Source organism: Lagopus muta, chromosome 2 (assembly GCF_023343835.1).
Source record: "Lagopus muta isolate bLagMut1 chromosome 2, bLagMut1 primary, whole genome shotgun sequence".
NCBI lineage: Eukaryota > Metazoa > Chordata > Aves > Galliformes > Phasianidae > Lagopus > Lagopus muta.
The window spans coordinates 105,756,504-105,776,044 of record NC_064434.1 but is presented as its reverse complement, the minus strand read 5'-3'; the positions used below and the strand labels follow the sequence as shown (position 1 = coordinate 105,776,044).

Below are 19,541 nucleotides of genomic sequence, written 5' to 3'. Positions count from 1 at the left end.
TACCATCACATCCCCCTGCATCCAGCACGGCAACTGAGCTTTACCCCGACGTTCCCTACCAACCATGGCAGTTGATCTGATTTTATCTCACTCTTGGCTATTGGGAAGCCAGCAGCAATACAAAGCAGCTATTTGGGTTGGATGGTGCCGCAGGATGGGTGGCCTTTCAGGCCTCACCGATGGGCCTCAGTGCCCAGCAGGGTTTCAGCACAGGCTCAGCTCCTTCTCTTTGAGGAGCTCCAGGATCGTAGCTGCCCAAGGGAAGCAGCACACAGCAGGCAGCCCCAGAGCAAAGCAAAACTCACCAGCCCCATCCTGCCACCCGCATTTTGGGTGCTGCTGGGCCACGTTCTCCTCTGCAGATCATCAGCTATGACAGCTTCGCCCAGACCTGACGTCAGCCCCGGCAGGATGAGCTTGGTTTCCTAGGAAGCACAGCACAGCAGCCCGCTGCTTTCATGCTTTTTGGTACTTTTTAGCCCAACCTTACAAGGAAACCCAAACCAAAAAGCAGCGACGGCAACTCTCTTTTTCTCCCGCACAGCTGCTGCACACACACTCCACTCTCCTGAACAGCCACAGCAAAGCTCAGTGAGGGCATCCCCTGCCCCACACCGTAGAACACAACAGCCTCAGGCACCTCCAAGCCGAGCAGCCCCGCGTTCCTTCCTTCTCCCACCCTCCATCGCTCCGTAACGAAGGCAGCCGAGCGCGCAGCGGGCAGGCAGAAGGCAGGCGTGAATTGGAAAATACTTTTATTTGAATAGTAAATAATTATACAGTCGAAACAGTCCTATCGAAGCACTCTATAAATAGCTAACAGGTACGAAAATAATGTGTGTAGAAAAAGAGATTGCATCTAGGAGTGAGAGCTGTCGGCGGCGCGGGCGGACGGGTTAAGGTCACGTGGTTTATTTCCAGGTATAAAAGTTAAAACCTTTATAGAAAAAAAGAAAAAAGAGAAAAAAAAAAAAGAGATCACAGTGAGATGGTGGGGCCGGGGGACGTGGGGAGGGAATAAAAAAGCACGTTAGAGCATCTGCGATCAAATAATATCCATCTTCATCATTAATATAAATAAATAAGGAATAAATAATAACGCGAGGACTCGACCCAACACATACAGACGGCGCGGCGCGGGCACGGCACGACTTAAGGCAGTTCTACGCGTCCCGGAGCGGAGCGAAGGCGCCGGCGCTGCGCCGACCGAAGCCTCGCCTCTCCTTCGTCCTCGAGCGCAACCCGAGCGGCCGGGGAGGGACGGGGGCGACGCGGGGCGCAGTCCGCGGCTCAGCAGTGCGGCCGCAGCGGCACCTGCAGCAGCACCACCTGCCTGTTCTCGGACGGGTGGCACTTGTTGATGTGCCGCGTGAGGCCGGGCGAGCTGTAGAAGGTGGCGGGGCAGTACTTGCAGGGGAAGAGCTGCGCGGCGTGCAGCAGCCGCAGGTGCCGCTCCTGGCTGCTCTTGCTGGGGAAGCTCTCCCCGCACACCGGGCACGGCCGGGGCTCGGCGGGCTCCGCCGCGGGTTCGGGCGCCGGGCCGGGCGCGGCGGGGTGGCCCAGCAGGTGTTTCCTTAGGTAGGCCTGCCGCCGGAACCGGCGGGCGCAGCGCGGGCACTCGAACAGCCCCTCCTCGGAGCCCGCCTCCGAAGCGCCGCCGGGGCTCGGGGTGTCCCGCTCCGCCGCCGTCGCCGCCGCCTCCTTGGGGGGCTCCGCCGCCTCGGGGCCGCTCTTGGCGGGGGGCCGCGGTTTGTGCCAGCGGCGGTGCGAGGCGAGGTTGGCGGGGCAGGAGAACACCTTGTCGCACTCGGGGCAGCGGTACTCCACGCGGACGATGCGCGAGCAGCGATGCTGCGCCAGCGCGAAGGGATCGCCGTACTCCTCCTTGCAGAGCTGGCAGATGAACTCGCCCAGCGGCCGCGCGCAGCCCCCGCGCCGCGCCGGCGCCTCCACCGGGCCCTCCTTGATGCGCAGCCCCAGCACCGGGGACGTGGTCACTTCGTCCTCGAAGGTCAGCTTGCGGATCGCCTTCGCCTTCTTGCCGGCCGCGGCCTTCTGCCGGCCGGGCTCGGCGGGACGCTTGGAGGCCGGAGCGCCGCCGCCGCCGCTGGGGTTGGGGGGCGGCCGGGCGGCCCAGAGCTTGAGCTCGGCGGGGCCGAGCAGCAGCGGGTCCATGCTGCTGGGCACGGCGGGCGCGGGGAACGACTCGGCCGAGACGGGCGAGCCCAGGCTGAAACCGCGCTCCAGCAGCGCGTCGCGGCTGACGGGCCGCGTGGGGCTGCGCAGCGCTTGCATGGGGCCATCGGGCGTCCCGAAGGGCACGGGAGGAGGAGGCGGCGGCGGCGGGGCAGGAGGGGGAGGCGGCGGCGGAGCGGTGGGTGGAGGGGCGCGCACCCGGTAGGACACGGGCGTGGGCCGCCGGCTGCGCTTCACCAGGAAACCGCGGGGCATCTTCGGGCGGGCGGTCCGCGCCCGGCGGCGGCGAGCGGCGCTCCCTCCTCCTCCAGCCCGCCGCCGCCGCCGCCTTTAAGAGGGCCGGGGCCATTGTTCGGCCCGGCGGCGGCGGGCGCGGCCAATCAGCGGCGGCGGCGGGCGGGGCGGCGGCACCTGAGCCCCGCGGCAGGCACACGCCCGGCCCGCCCCCGGCACGCGTGGCCCTTTGTGCGCGCGGGGCCGCTCCGGGCGCCGGCCGCGCTCTTTCTCTCCCCGCTCGCGGCTCCGAAGGCGCGGGGCCGTGCCCGCCGGGCCGCGGGCGTCGCCGAGCGGGAGACCGGGCAGCCACCTGTTAGCGCCGCGCCCGCTCCCCCGCCGCCGGTGCCAGCCCCGCGCCCCTTTGTCCCCCGGCCCCGCAGGTGGCGGCGCGGCGGGGGGGCGGCGAGCAGCCGGCGGGGACCCCCCCCCCCCCCCCACCGCCCCTCTCTCCTCCTCCCCCTCCCCTCCCCGTCTCCCGAGGGAGGCACGCGGGCGGCACGCGCTCGGCCCCCCCCGAGCCCCCCGCGGCCGCCTTTGTGCCGGGCATTAGCATAAAGCTGCGCGGAGCCGGCACAAAGGGGCGGCGGGGGGAGGAAGGAGGGGACAAAGGGAGGGGAGGGGGGCCGGGGGTCGGGAGCGCGGGGCGGGGCGGCCATTAGCATACAGCTGCGGGCACGCGCCGCCGCGCCCCCCCCGCCGCGCCCCACGCGCGGACCCCCGACCCCCCCCCCCCCAACCCCAACCCCCACCGCGGTCCCGGGTCGGAGCGGCCGCGGCCGCCAGGCGGAGCTCGGCGCCCCGCTCCATGCTCACCTGCCGGCCGGCCGCGGGCGTACATGGGCAGCTGCGCGCCGTGCCGCAGCAGGTAGCGCACGGCCGAGCGAGCGAGCGGCGGTGGGACGGGGCTGTCCTCGGTCTGCCGCTCCGCGGGAACCTGCGGGGAAAGACAGTCGCGAGTCGTTCGGGTGCGCCCGCGGGAGCGCTGCGCTTCCCTGCCATCCCCTCCCGTACCCCGGGCCCCTTGGGAGGAGCCGGCGGAGCGGCGCGGCGCTTCGGCTGGGCGCCGTTCCCGCAGCGGCCCTCCTGTAGTCAGGAGCTCGGTGGGGTGTCAGCCACGGCCCGTGGTTCGAGGTGACGGTTTGGGTTCGGAGCTGTGGGACTGTATGGCTCTTGTCTGCGGTGTAAGGCTTCGGGCAGCATCAGTGAGCATTTGATCCGTCTTTACTCGGGGAATTCACCCGTGGCTGAGAAAAATCAGTTGCCCTTCGTTCCCTGTGGGGAGGTGCTGAGAAACCCGCTGCCCGCAGGCTCGCCTGAGACAGGTTTAGGTTGGCATTTGGTGTATTCTGATTAGGAAACACCAGGAAAGTGGTAAGAAATGAGGTGGGGATTTCTGGCAGGCCGCTTGTGCTGCGTGGGAAAACGGAGCGACTTCGTGGGAAGTGCTGCTGGCACATCTGAAAACCCAGCAAAGACTGAGAGGAACCAGCAGGGCAGCGGGTGTGGGATGTGTGCAGGAAATAGCTCGACAGGAGCACAGAGCTTTGGGAGAAAGATGGGAGAAGGAACTGAAAGCGAACAGCATGGACAGATGACCCAAATGATAAAATGGCATTTCTCTCACCTGCTCTGACAGCAGGATCTGGCGCAGCTCCTTCTGGAGGTCGATAAAGCGGTCGTGATAGATGGCCATGGACCACGGCTCCCTGAAGTAGCTGGTTAAAAAAGAAGAAATTTAGTTATCTCGTGAACCTCTCATTAACCGCTAATAAAGTATTTACCTGCTTTTTCGCCTTTATAAATGACAGTTCTGGACCCATCAGGATCGTTTGTTCGTGAAATGCCTCTCGCAACAGCATGGCCAATCAATTCTTTTAATGGATGTTCCTGATGTACAGCCAGCTCCAGTAATTACATTTAAAGTGGCTTAATTCAGAGCTGTGGCAAGACCCAGTGAAGAATCCTGATTTTATCAGAATTTAAAAGCCCAAAGACCTGTAAAGAACGGTGTCTCCATTATCTGTCCTCATTTGAGAAAAGCAGATTGCAGGATTAACTGAACTGCTGCATAAACAAATTAAATTTGTGTAGACAATGACACAAATGTTGTTCATCATTAAGGTTTCTGGATTAATAAAGGCCAGAAAAACAGGCCACCGCAGTGTTGCAATATGTTCCTTGCAGCAGTGTGCTGAGGCTCAGTGCTGTTACTGATGCTGTTACAAACGCCGGAAGGTTGGATGTGAGATTTGCTCGAGCTGAGCCCTGCTTCAGGTACCTTTCTTTGAAGCATGACATGCCTGGAAGGAAGGGGCAGCAGGAGAAGAGGATATTCCCCAAATATTTAATCAAAGTTCCGTTTCAGAAGAAAAATCCCACCCAACCCAAACTGTTAGCTCAGTGTTAGCATGGGGATGATCACACTGCGCTGTGTTTATGTTGTTCACTGTGCTGCTGCTGGCACACTGGCACAGCACGACCAAGAAAACCTGCTTGTTTTGTGCACATCAGCATTCCCACACGTGGAGCTCCTTCCCTTCACCTGAAGAAATGCGACCATCTGAGGCCGTTCAAAGAAGTGCTTGATGGAATCAATTCTCACTTCCATTGCTGGCCCTGCATTTTCCTTCTTCCCCACTGGAATCACCTTTCTAAAGGAACACATGGTGCTTTGGAGGAGGCAGATCTGCATATGGCCCTTCACGTTGGTAATAATGAGAAGAGCCCATCTGAAGCCAAACCAACAAGTCGACTTTGGGAGGCTCGTTCAGAGTTTTATTGCCACTTCAGCAGCAGTCCCTCAGGGCAAGCCGGAGAAAGCTTGAAAGTATAATGCTCTTCAGTATACAAGCTGGAGCTGGCATGCTACCAACAGAGGCTCAAAGGCTCCTGGGCTATCATGAGAACGGCATCTGCCACATGTGTTTGCACCATTTAGTCTTTCATAACTTGCCAGAGTGATCAGGCTAAATATGTACAAGATGACAATGTTTGCCAGGAGCATAACGGGTTTTCAGACTCCTGGTCACTTCCTAACGGGGATCCCCTGCTGGCAGACTTTTATATCGGCGGAGGAGATCAGGGGAAGGAATCTGTAAGGAGATGGGATGAAATGGTCTCCTTTTGAAGACATCCTTTTTGTTGCTAGGAAGCTCCTCTTGCCTTTCACTGACAATCAGCATCTAAAGTCTGTTCTGCCTCATTTGTGATGTATGGCCGATACGAGGTGAAAGGGAAGGAGAAAAATATTTAGTGGCATCTTTTACAAAAGACAGGGGATCTTCCTCTCGCGAAGAGACACAGCAGAACAAAAAATGGATCAAGTTGGCCATTGCTAGCAAGCAGAAATGGAGTATGCATGGAAATGCTTTCAGTCTGAAAGCTCCGTTCTCCATTTCATTTGCAGCTGCACACCTTTTGTCTCCCGGGGTTCATTCTGATGCTGCCACACTCCAGTGATGGAGGAACCGGCCCCGACCTCCAGCCGTGCTGCCATCCTAAGGTGGGTGCAGCAGAGGGAGGACGCATAGGAAGAGGAGGGGATTCCAATGCCAGGGAGTGTGGAGGGAAACTGCTGGGATGGGTTGGGATGGAGCACACTAGAAGAACTGTCCCCTTTTGCCAAGAAAAGAGAAGGTGCATCAATCTAGGGCTGGAAATTGGTGATGTTTCCTACCTTTACTAGCTTGCAGCTGTTGCTGAGTTCTCACCAAACTGTTCTTTACACTTTCCAAACTCTGTGCTTTAAAAAAAAAGACATAAAAGCGTTGCGTTCTGCTCTGAGAGAAAATTACTGCTGACCCCGAGGAAAGGTTTATTGCATTTCTGCACACAGGACTATCCCACGTGTAATGCATTATGAAAAACAATTAAAAGGAAATTAAACCTGACTCACATCAGCAAATACGCTGCGTGTAGTGGTACGATCACTTCTCTGTAATTACTTGTTTATGACTTCAGAGCTCAGTCATTCATAAGGGCCTGTGTAATTATCAATATGAATCAGCAGTGTTGGACCACAGATCGGTGTGGTAGAATTCAGCTGACCAGCCTTTACTTACTGGTTTGGATGTGGGGTTTCTCGTTGGCAAGTCGGCTGCGCCTTAGAAACTATATTAATATATAAAAAAGGAAAGTCACCTAAAGGGTTCTACCATTTATACTGCTTTGCTATCAAAGCACAGCTTCACCGGGGCACCTCGGGGTCAGCGTTGAATTCCAGTGTGAAAAATAGCTGTTAGTGCTTTGATATCCCTTCATGTGTTCCTTGCTCCTTACGCTGTCCCTCTTTCCATAGAAAGCACATGTTTTTTCCTCTAATTAGGCTGCCAAGTGTACTGAGCAGCATTAGCCCCTCTCAGCCCTGCTCGCTACCTGCCACATTTTCTCTCTGCTTTTTTTCATCCCTGCAGAAAATAAGTCTCACTGTCTGCAGGGTGAACAAAAGCCTAAGGTGGAATCCCTTCAATGTGATGGTGGTGTGCTAATGGTGTGGGACGTGGCCAACCCCAGACAGCGCTGCGTTGTAGCATTTCTCTTAATGAACAATCGTCCTTCATTTTTGAAAGCCCTTTTTCAAGCCAGCCTATGTATGGAGCACGTATTTCATGCTTAATCGCTGATTATTCCAGGCTGCAATAAACATATATCCTCACCTCGTCCTTTGAAAAATAGCACTGCACACACTGAATGTTCTTTTTCCTATTCCTTCAGTTATATTGTGAGGTTGATTAGAGTTGAGTCATTAGACAGTGCGGTGTGGTTGCTTCTGCCTAAGCCCTCATTAATGACAGTGGTTAGTAAATCACTTGTAGCCTCATGTAAAGAGGACTATGATGTGTGAACTGAACTTAAGCAGAAAAAGCCAAGTGGGGATGTGGCACTGAGGGATGTGGTCAGTGGGCATGGTGGGGATGGGTTGGTGGTTGGACTGGATGATCCTAGTGTTCTTTTCCACCTTGATGATTCTATGACTCTACACATTAGCAAACATTTCAGACCAGCGGGAGTGGAAGGACAGCCACACTGAACATGTTTCGGGTTTTTCTGCTGATCTCACTTGGACCACCTCTCACATGGTCCCACAGACAGGACACCAGGGTGCTGCTGGGGTTCCTCTGAAGGCACTCAGAGCTGAGATGGCTCTGGGATGCAGATTCAAGCAGAGCGAGTGCAGATGGCTAAAACACATTTCTGGTAAGAACTAAGTATAAATGCAATATCAATAGAGCACTTCGTACCCTGTGTTTTGTGTTACTCAAAGCACGTGGCCCCATCGTGCATTAGTCTACCACCATGCTTTACAATCTATTGAATACCAGAAGGGCCTAATGTAGCAGTTTACTAACTTCAGCATTACACATAGAGTAAATGTGGTGAATAGAATCATCACAGAATCACAGAGTGGCTGGGGTGGAAGGGACCTCAAAGCCCCCCCAGTTGCAACCCCTGCCGTGGGCTGGTTGCCCCCCACCAGCTCAGGCTGCCCAGGGCCCATCCAATCCAACCAGGCCTTGAGCAGCTACAAGAAGAAAAGTCTGAAAAAGGATGGCTAAGCAACACAGCACTTCAGAGGGTGCCTGTTAGAAACCGATCAGCTTAATCGTGCTGCCTCTACCAGCATTATTTATCACTGCCAGCCCAAACACATGTTGTTTCCTTCAGCACTGCACTCCCTGTCATGCAGTAGTGGTGCTCCTTTCCTCAGCAGCACTGTCCCTTCCTTGTTAACCCGCATTTTCTGCAGGTCATAACTAAAGACAAGTTCATTAATACAGTGTTACAAATTTGGCTTTCACTAATGCCAAACGAAGCCTATACGAAGCGCTTCTATCTCATCCTAAAGGCACCGTGCCAGCGAGCATCCATTTGGAGCCTCTCCAATGATCTGTTTTGTGCTCCAGATGCAGTAGAGGGATATTCCACTGCTCCGCAGACACGTTCCATAACTCAGCAACTGCCTTACAGGAGAATGCAAAAGGGTATGACTGGTTGGTTGCATTCCCCCTTCGGGAAGCAAGTGTGGAGCACTGGTGACCAAAACCAACCCACAAGCTTGAAATTAAAGAATATTTTGGAAGTTTTTCCATATCTCCTTCTTTTATCTGCTGCTGCAGTGGTGGGAGGAAAGGCTTTCAGTACAGGGAATACTGATATTAAACCTACAGGAATTTATGTTCTTTTCCATTCAAGAAAAATCTTCCCTATCGGGAAAGAGCCTCGCTCTCAGGTGCTTAAATTCCATTTGAGCCTTTTCAAGATGCAATCTTATAGGAAATCAATAAAAACTACAGAAACTCCTTCCTGAAGTGGATTCCAAATCTAGGGAGCAACGCTGTTAAACAGTCAAGAACATAAAAGGTCTGTACACAGAACTCTTAGCTTTAGAATACTGCATCTTCGGCCCTGCCAACTTGCCCAGCAGACCTTGGCATCCCATACAGCAGCCAGGGGGTTGAAGTGCATCCCCTTGTGATGCAGTCGGTACAGCCAGCTGTCTGACTGGTTGTGATCATCTTCTGGCTTAATGGCCTATTTCCTCAGCTGCTGTTTGCACAGCTACAACAAAAACATTGGCTCTTAATCTCATGTTTAGCTAAGGAACAGTTTGGGCTGCTCAGATTCTCCTCTTGGTGAAGCTGTGGTACCTAACACATGGCAGAGTCAGGCTGCAGGAGCTTAGCTATAGGCAATTGTTATGTCCCTGGTAGCACGTTTCTTAGCCAAGTGACTATGGAACTACAGTCAGATGATTTTATGCTGTTTTTCCACTTATTTCTTGCTAGGTTCGTAAATTCACAACCTGAGTCTTTAAGGGTGGCAGTCTGTGAACCCACACAAGCAACACTGGGGTGACTGGGGGTAGCAGTGGCCTTACACATTAGGGGGTCTGGCATGGGATGGGTATGGGGCAGCATCACTGCAGGACTCTGCAGCAGGGGGAATGGAGAAGTGATCTTCATTGTTCGTGGGCTTGTGGGGCACATTCTGCAGCTTTCAACAGTGTTGAACTCTACTGAAATCAACGGAACTTTTCTCTCAACACAAGGAAATATTATTTCTCTCCTTATTACCATTAGCGACAGTTTAAGGCACGCATCCGGAAGGGGTCACTCCTTGAAGTTAGCTGAATCTTGAGGGCCTGTTGTTAATGCTAATTTGAGAATGGCAACTGGCCCATTATGGTCAGGAAATCCGGTATCATGGGGTTAACCTTCAGCCTTTATACCGAACACAAATCAGTGAGGAAATGCATTGCTAGGCGCAGTTTCTAATTATTTAAAAGACAATTTGCATGCTACACAGAAGTAAATTGGCTCCCAGGTGACAGCTGTTGCACGGTGTCTTTCCCCAAAATACAGGCAGAAAGATGGGAGGAAGGAATGAATGTTTCAAACCAGCAAGTTCATAAGCTTAACTAACAAATGGCAACATTTTCAGTCTATTTTTCTTCACTAAGGGCATTTTACATCTTGATAGAAAATACTGTGAGTACAGGTATAACATGTAGTAGTATGTAGTTGTTTCTTTTTCTCCCCAAAGAGAGAAATTCTGCCTCACGTTTGCAGTCAGTGATGTAAGGTCATTATAGACCATGGGAATATCATCACCCAAAATGCCTTTTCTTTTTCTCATTGCATGCAGAGAAATCACTGAATGCATTGTTTATTGTTCCATGCCAAAGGAACGCCAGACTCCACTTTCCAAGAAGCATCAAGACAATCTCCATCTCACAAGAGATGCCCAGACATTTTTCAATGTAATGATTTTCTAATGGACAGTCTTCCAACTACTACATTTCACATTCTGTATTTTTGCATATTGTACATATATACGTACACTATATTGCATGGAATACAGTACTGTGTTACACAGGATCCTCACCTTGCCCAGCACCAGGTCCTGCTGCACTCCCAGGACTTTTGGCCACTAAACAGTGCTGGCCAAGAGCAGAGAAGATCCAACCAGCCTCCTTCAGGAGCTGATGGCCACTCCATTGAGCATCTAGGGCACCTGTTAAAGCTGCTCTTCTTGTTACTGTCATGTTGACCAGCCTGCCTCATCCTTTTAGCAGATCATCACCGGAATCTCCGTCTCTCTTGAGATTTTTTAAGAATCTTTGGGGATGTTTAGAAATCGATTACTTGTAATCCCCAATGAGCTTGCACGATCTGCAGGGATCCCATCACCATCACGGCAGCAGGGGAGGCTGATAAACTCCTAATTGCTCTCATGAAGAACTAAGCTGTTCATTCAGAAAGCTTACGTCTCATTTGTTCAAAATCTGTGTGGCTATCATGTGTAGGCAAGTGCAGCTGCACTGAGGTCCTTGGGCACATACAGCACATACAGCACCAAAGTGTAAGGGAGCAAATGTCGCTTTGGTCAAGGTCTGGAAAATACTGGCACTGGCGAGGCTGCAGCTCGAGTGCTGTGCTCAGTGCTGGGCTCTCACTGCTAGAAAGACAGGGCAGACCTCGTGGCTCTGCAAGCCCCCAAAAGGAGGCTGTGTGAGGCGGGGTCAGCCTCTGCTGGCAGGGAACGGCCATAGGACGAGAGGGGATGGCCTCACGTTGTGCCAGGGGAGGTTCGGGTTGGCTGCTAGGAACAATTCCTTCTCCAGAAGTGATTCTGCACTGGCACAGCTGCACAGGGAGCGGTGGGGTCACCTGGAGGAGTCCCAGAGCCGTGGGATGTGGCACTGAGGGACGTGGGCAGCAGGCAATACTGATGGTAGGTGGACAGTTGGACTGGATGATCCGAGTGGTCTTTTCAAGCGTTAATGGTTCTGTGATTCTAAATCTCTGACAACATTTGTGGTTCATTTTAAATATTAGCTCACAGATGTGCTTGCATATTGTAATACCGTGAGAAAGACTGATACCTTGCCACAACCGGAATATTGAGTTTCTTCCCATGCTCAAAATATATTAGCTGATCAGCACCAGCTGTGACAAGAAAATTATCTGCCATCTTAGCCCATATGTCATAGAATAGTGTCACCTCCCTTCAATTTCTATTTAACACCTACTGACAGTAATAATGTTTCAGTGAACTTTACGTTTGCTCTGTGCCGTTCCTCTCTCGTAAAACAAAATCAACATTTTCTGTAAGTCATCGTGCCTCTCAGCAGAGGCATATTGGATTTCCTGAAGTGAAATCTGTAAAGAAGCATTTTTGTCCAAGACAATTTTAAACTGCATGGCCAAGTTTGCATTCATCCCATCTTCCTGCACAAGACGAGGAATAAAAAGAAATGAAGAAATAGGAAACATTTGCAGTGAAGAGAGATGGCAGGGGCAGGGCTGTACAACATCAGCTCTCCCAGCCCCGGTGACGTACCACGTCCTTTTCAGGGGAGCTCGCCCTTTGAGCCGACAGCTGATACCACTGTTCTCAAAACACAGCATACAAACCAATCCTTTGTCACTAAGTGAAAGGCTTGATAGGATTCCCTCCCTCCCCCTGTTTCAGCAGACATTCTCATTTCTCTGTCCTCAGCCACATACAATGCCTTATCCATATTCTGGCAGAGCTTTTTGACACTGAACCAGCAGAAGGGCAAAACCTAGAGAAAGAAGGGAATTTTGAGGCTCCTAACTCCCTGTCTCAAGGTATCAGCTTCTTCATTCCTACAGAGGCATGTAACTATCAGCACGTCAGTGCAACTTAAACCTTCTGAGGAGTTTGATATCAATCTACAAATTTCCCCTTGTTTTTGGATTAGCAAAGTGCTGTGATCACGCTTCTTTTTCTTTTTTCTTGGACCACAACACATCCTTAACATCATAACTAAACATTATCTAAATAATACTGTTCAATCTGAAAACTGTAGTGCCTTTCTTCAAATCAGCTATAACCAAATCAAGCCCAGATCCTTCTCAGGCAGCTTTTGATCAGTTTTGTATTGAAACCAAATTTCCTGTTTGGTTTTCTCTCTCTAAAGCAGTTTAGGGAATGCAGTGCTTCACTTTTCTATCTGATAATTCATGCTCCCAGGTCAACACTTGTGAGGGATTTTTTTCCAAATGAAAATCAGACTAAGATGCATCAGCAGGTTCTCTGCCCCCTACTTCAATTACATGCTCAAAGAATTCTATCACATGAGTGAAACTCAAGTGGTTTTTTTGCCAAACCTGAATTCAGAAGCACTGATTTTATCTAAGGCATAAGGAATAAACCAAGTTTGAGTTTTCAGGCCATGTATCTTCCAAGGTATGAAATTCTGCAGAAGTAGCAGAAGATTAAGGTTCAGAGGCAAGCTAAAGAGCGTGACTGACATCTGTGATTTAGAACCTCCCTGGAAACATTTGGCTTACAAATTTGATGTAAAGTCATTAATACACTGACTTTGGAAAGTGACTTCTGAATATGAGTTCTTAGTAAATTAATCAATTAATTAAAAAAAAAGATTCTTCAAACTCAGCTTAATGAGTTAAGCCTGCTGACTACGCTAAGCAAAAGTTACAGTGGTACTGAAATGTTCTTTCAGATGAAAGCTGTTCAAGCAAATCACTGCTCATTTTCTAAATAAATCTCAGACACAGTTCTTTCTAGGAAGGTCTTCAGGACTTGCATCATCCGTGATAATTTTACCAAATAATTGAAAAGATGCTTTAAAATCTATCTTGAGTTCCAAGGGAAAATAGCTAGAATATAAAGCTCAGTAAAAGAAAAGTAGACATTTTATGCACGATGCTAAATTTGTCTTACCTGTAAAGGTCTGTGATCTGCCCCTCATTCCAGCGATAAGAAAGATCATTAAGAAGACGCTCATGCTGTCCATACAAGCAAATATAGTTGGAAGCAGGAAAGGGCTCCTTTGAGAAGCAGGTGATGCTATCTACCATACTGTATTTGTTGATGTGCATTCTGAAATAATTCCCATCTCTTGCTTTTCCAGTTACAATCTCTGTTCCCTGGAACAGGAAATAAAAGGAAAGCTGGAGAGATGGAGTTTATACGTGACCGGCACCAGCTAGGGTTCTCTTTCTGATATTTGCCATTTCTCAAAATCCCAAACCTTTCAAACCAAGAATATCCATTCCTTGTAGCACAGTTTATACAACAAGGTCCCATGCTTTGGACACAAAGGTTTTCTGTATGGTTTAGACCTTGGTTAGCTGCATAGAAACTGTGAAGCATACAACTGAGAGGACAGCACAGGCTTTGGTTGCCCATGCCTGTATGGCATTTGAGGCACCTAAGGATATCTGGGACATTCAAACCACACTGGTAGTTGTGACACAGCACACATGGAAGACTTATGACCTTATGGAGCAGCAGCTGGAGGCCAGGAGGGACAACACTTAGATGCCTGTGTTCAGGCAACTGAATGCAACCCTGCTCATCCTCATTTATTATATGGTGTCTATATGATTGCATATACCTCTGTCCTGCTCTAAAACAGAACTTCACGTTTTATAAGTGCCACCCACCAGGCAGGGCTCCATCTCTTCAGGTGCTTCCTTCAGGCCCATGTATATGGGAACTGCTGAGCCACAGCCTGAACCTCTGATTGATCACCTGAGGAGAGCCATGAGTCAGCCAGAGGAGCACAGCTGAAGGCAATTCACCCGTGCTGCTGGAAGGGGGGGAGCCTGGCTGCAGCCCTCCTTGACCTATTTAAAAGCTGGTTTACGAGTGGGGAAGGAGCTCTGCTGGAGATTAGCTCTGCTGGTGTTTTGTGAGTGAGCCCAGGATAGGGGTAAGCCTTCTATTTATTCTCTTTTGTTATCATAGTCTGCTTTGCCTAACTCTCTTGTTTATTTTGTGATTATAACATCCTAATATTCTTTGATTATACACTGTAGTTTTACACTTTTTGCTGCTGTTTTGGAGTTGTTTCCAGTGACTCCCTCTTGCCAGTGTAAAGAGGTTGCTGACTGTTGCTAACCCTATCACTGTAACAGTGGCACTGAGTGGCAGCTTATGGGTACGGTGGTGGCGGGTTGACGGTTAGACTGGATGATCTTAGAGGTCTTTTCCAACCTTAGTGATTCTATGATACTATCCAGAAGAGAACAGTAGTGTTGGATGGTTATGGTCAAACAGTAGCATTTAGTTTCAGCAAGTGAAATCAATTACTTAATACAAGACAGAAATATAAAAATGTGTCTCAAACCAAACGCTGCAGTGGGATGATCAAATAGCTTGAGGCTATTTTCTAATGCTGTATTCATGTTTTGGTTTTATTCATCATTAAAACCTGTTGCTAGGCTGCAGTAACCCTTGTTATTTCCATATCTCTCAGCTAATCCATTTCACTAGCTTCTCTTACTACTATCCTAGGAAATTATTTTAGGATTTACATGAAGGAGTAGCTTTAAAGGTATTCCATTTTCAGACAACGGGAAATGGAAGGTACTGCAAGAGAATCCTTATCACATTCTAGCAGTTTGGTGTGACAAAAATCAATGTTTCTTCTCTCTAACAGTTCCATTTGGCTCCTAATATGAGCTGCTTTGGACAGCTTATGTTGGATCTGGGAAGCTGGAAAACAAAGTGAGCCAAGCTTTGATCTCCACTCCCTCAACCGCCCAAAAGCATGGGCTTCGTTATAAAATATTTCTTTCTACGGACCACTGCTATCTAAGTTTTAAAATGAACATCAGCCTAGTCTTTTAGAAGACACTCTGTACTATATACAAGAATGGCCTTGGGGTGGAAATCTCTGAGGAAAAAGGTATAATCTGTATGAAATAGAGGCTTGACTAGGAGCATGGGGCCCTTTCTGGTTTTAAAATATGTGAATCTAGACTTCTTGTTTCATAAGTAGATTCCTCAGTGAGAAAAGCATCTCTGCATTTGTGTCACAAGAGAATCTCCTGTGTAACTTAAGTATGTCAAGTGCTTCCCTCTTTTCTGCTCAGAGAATGAAGACTCTTACTGTAGCACTGTCTGTTTTCTAGCAGCAAAGTACAGAGCATCCCTTCTGGAAATTATTCTTTTCCTATTAATCTAGAAATCAGCAGAGTTGCATTGATAGATTGTGTTGTTTCATTGTCTGTATGCGCTCATGGCTTCTTATTGCAGGGAGAAAGGAGTGAGATTTCAGTGATGCTCATGCTATTCTATCTCCTGTTTATAGAAATTATGTATCTCTTAAGAAAGCCAAATATCTGAAAGTATGGAAATGAACATCTTAGAGGTTCAACTTTTGTGCTGTTCACCAGCTGTTCACCTGATTTATGATACACCCTGGCTTAGCAGACTCTAGTTCTTATGCAGGTATCACCTTGATATTGTGATATTTTGATACATGTTAACTATATATTAAGAATTTCAGAAGCAGTGTATCCCATCAAGAGGAAAAGAAAAAAAAAAAAAAAATAGCCATCCTGTTGTGGATGCCCCATCCTTGAAGGCATTCAAGGCCAGGCTGGATGTGGCTCTGGGCAGCCTGGGCTGCTGGTTGGTGACCCTGCACATAGCAGGGGGTTGGAACTGGATGAGCATTGTGCTCCTTTGCAACCCAGGGCATTCTATGAGAAAGCCAGCTCTGAAGGAAAAAAAACAAGTAGCATCCCAACAGTGTGCTGAGGGAAGTGAGTGTGAGCCAGATGGGCTCCATACTGAGCCACCAATTCTGACAAAGGGGTCAAGGAGTTGAGCTGCAGTGCCACATCAGGGAGCTGTCTGAATCTGAACTGCTCCAAATAGTAAGGAAGAGTTCAGAGCATTAAGGCTCCATGACTATTTCTGCCTTTAAGGACAAATAAACCCTTAGGTTTTGGTTGTTTTCATGGCAAATGAAGTAAGAACTGCGGTAAAATTGATCAGATATTCATATCCTATGTCTAAAACATTTATAATGAAGTAAATACCGCTTACACTGAAATAAATTGATAATTGAATTAAAAAAATCACAGACTGTCTGTTACATTATAGACTTTACTGATGACTCCCAGCTCCAGAAGGTCTCTAAATACATACTTAAACTCATCCTTACTCTATCAGTTTTTAACATATGTGGTACCTTATGCATATTCCTAAATAGGAGCATTTTTCCAACAGAGGTGAAAGAAAAAAAAGGAAAAGGTAAATAACATAACTTACATGATCAGACAGTGCAAGTACTAAGTCCAAGCGGATGGGGACTTCTGGTTTGGAAATGTGCAAGTAATTATAGCCTCTGGGCAGAACCCCTCCTGCCATAAATGAAAAGATGAGGTTTACTCAGTTGTAAACAAAACCAAAGTATTTCTCACTCTCCTAAATACATATTTTAACTAAGTGGCTGAAGAGGACAAATCATTTTGTTTCGTGACCTCACGTTCTGTGGTACAGTTACACATAGTGGTGCAGCAGCCACATCTTGAAAAGTTCTGATCATGACTGCAATATAAATTAAAGCATAACTTTGTGTATTTTTAGAAAAAAGCCTTCAGCATAAGTCTCTTGTTTTGTTTTTTTTTCTCCTCAACTCCTAGACAAGACTATGGAGCTAAAGACAGGTGAAGAATGGTAAATATTGGGGTGTATTTAATATTTAATATACAACTCTTGTAAATGGTTCATCCCACCTGAGATATCTCTCGACAGACAGCATCAGTCATTTTTTCAGGATGCTGCTGTTCCCCTCACTTGAAAATAGAAGGAGTCTAGCACAGATTAGGCAGAGCTTTTAAATGTCTTGAGCTAGGTGATGACAAGGAGAAATGGATCCTTCCATGAATGCAGGCAGTGTTACTCACTGATGTCACCTCTCCACAAACTATACAGGCAGCTTTGATGACTTCACTGCCATTAGGTGGCTACTGAAGTGAAATGGACCTACCTGTACTATATAACAGCAAAGAGACCAGTGAGGGTATGAAAGTATGACTGAACTCCATTTTCATGTACCTTGAATTTTACATCCCTTATACATGGGGATGAGGCTATCTGTGCCTTCTGGTGGCTTCGAAGAGGGCTGAGGGGTTGGATCAAAGAGACTCAACATGGATGCAGCAAGTTCAAAGCCAATCTCCTTTGAATTGAAGTTGCTGTGTGTCCATTCATCTGCATAATATCTCCTGGAGTACTTTGTTAAAGGACCTGCAGCCCTGATACTGACATCATTAGTGCGGAATTCAGTATCAATCACAAGCCTTCCATCAAAAACAAGGCAAGCATCATTAATTGCCTTGAAGGTTTCATAATCCACTCTCTTGTAGGCAAAGCTGAAAAATGCCTAAGAAGAAATGTAAGCAAGCACAGGTTATTAAGCATTAGTTACCCACTAATTTCATAAATAAAACCCTATGCTTCATTCTGAATGTTATTTATTTCAGAAAACAAGAACATGAAATACAGTTTGATTTTAGACAGACAGATAAATCCTTCTGATCCAATATTTATAGCTACTAGAATGAAAGCTATAAATATTGGATTAGAAGGGCAGAATTACTAACCCAGACTCATTTACTTCTGGTTAAGTAGATGGATTTCATTTTAAAAACTCTAATGTTACGTATGTCAAACAGCCGGAGTGGATGCGCACGTTTTAGAGTTGAATTCTTCATGAAGTTGTTTTTCTTCTTTGGAATGCTGAAGCTAAATTGAAAAACTAAGTAATAGAAAAAGTACAACATACTTTGTATTTTAGCAGGATAACCATATGTTACAAATATTTTTCAAACTGTTATGCCTAACTGTTTACCAGCAAACTATGCTACCATGGCTACTGGCACAGAGATATTCAATGAAACTGAAAGATATGGCATTCAAATTGTTCAGAAGAGATGTCATGCTCATCCAAAATACTGAATTGAAGCCAGTGGAAGCAGTGGAGGCCAAGAAGATTGCAAGAGGTATTAAGAGACTGAGTATTTACATGAAAAGGAAAGCATTCACATTTATTATACTTCAAATTTTGTAGAGTGCATTCAAACTCTGCCAGGACCAAAACGCATCTCTTAACTATTCCAGAGCTGGATAATGCTTGCTTTAGGAGACAGATTGCTCAGCACATCCTTACTGCTCTCAGACATATGGCACAGGTGTGGATGGACATCAGATGGACCCATTGATCAGCTGGGACAGCCCAGAGGAGACTGTGTCTAAATTAAATCCTTGGTCCATTTAGCAGGCCATTTCTGAAGCTGGTCGTAAACAGAGCTGATGGATATTCAGCACATTTTAGGTTGTGGAACGAAAAGAGACACAGCTTCCATTCTTTGTAAACACCAGCTCGCTGTCCTACTGCTCAGCTTATAGAAGTGGCCCTGAGGTAGGGATTTATCCAGAACAGCAGCTACTGAGGCTGTGAGCTCGCCTTCCCCACAGGAGATTTCAAGGGCATTGAAAGAAAATAGCCCTAAATCCTTAAATTCCTCCTCTAGGTCTCAAAGAAAAAGCTAGTGATAATTCCCTCCTTTTGTCCTCCTGTGGCATCTGCCTACACCCTCTCCTGGGACGCCAGCGAGCAGATGAGCCCTCCAGTCCCCAAAATGGGAGCTGAGGCAGCACTGCTATGTCAGGCAGCACAAAGCAGGCATGCTGGAAGCAGTCTCATCTGAGGCGTGAGGTGCTGGCATGGAGCAGATGTGCACGCAGCACGTCCTGCAAAATGTACTGGATGCCCAAGGAGCTGCTTTGAAACCCAACGTGGGGTGAGAGAGAAGTCTGTGGGGTGTGCTAGCCCCCCCCCGTTCTGGCTGCACGTTCTGTCCAGGCTCTCATTAATAACAGCAGGTTGCAAACCCAGCTAGAATTGAGCACCAGTGCTGGAGCAGAAGGAATGAGGTGCAGGGAAGTGAGGCTGGGTCGCTGCAGCTGGAGCTGGGGCACAAATCCAACCAAGCTCTACCCCACGCCTCCACCTCTGACACAAAGCATCAGAGACGACAGAAGTGCAAGAAGCTGCAAGCAGGTCTTCACAGGTGGCTCTTACAAAGGGTAAACAGCTGGCTGGTCCCCAAAATAGTATAAAAGAAGGGCAGAGTGGGTACTGAGGGTTAGAAGTGGTAAGAATGACAAGATATGCTTTGAACAAGATCAGATGGTCTGCAAAGGGAACAGATGAAGACTGACCATCTTGTTGCTGCAATATATATTGTGCAGCTCCAGAGCCTTTAAAAGGAGCT

At 48.6% G+C, this 19,541-nt stretch overlaps 2 protein-coding genes across 2 annotated transcripts in view; both read right to left on the bottom strand.

Moving 5' to 3' along the window:
- Positions 1-738: 738 nt before the first annotated feature.
- On the bottom strand, positions 739-2,545 carry INSM1 (INSM transcriptional repressor 1). The gene is given in 2 exon segments (XM_048937191.1): positions 739-2,500; positions 2,502-2,545. Coding segments are annotated over 2 exon segments (1,254 nt in total). The 3' UTR covers positions 739-1,290.
- Positions 2,546-3,295: 750 nt separating this feature from the next.
- CFAP61 (cilia and flagella associated protein 61) overlaps positions 3,296-19,541 on the bottom strand; it is a 90,518-nt gene continuing 74,272 nt past the window's right edge. Inside the window, 5 exon segments of the mRNA XM_048937186.1 lie at positions 3,296-4,044; positions 4,046-4,187; positions 13,186-13,391; positions 16,531-16,622; positions 17,320-17,647. Coding sequence (XP_048793143.1) covers positions 3,823-4,044; positions 4,046-4,187; positions 13,186-13,391; positions 16,531-16,622; positions 17,320-17,647 — 990 coding nt within the window. The 3' untranslated portion in view covers positions 3,296-3,822.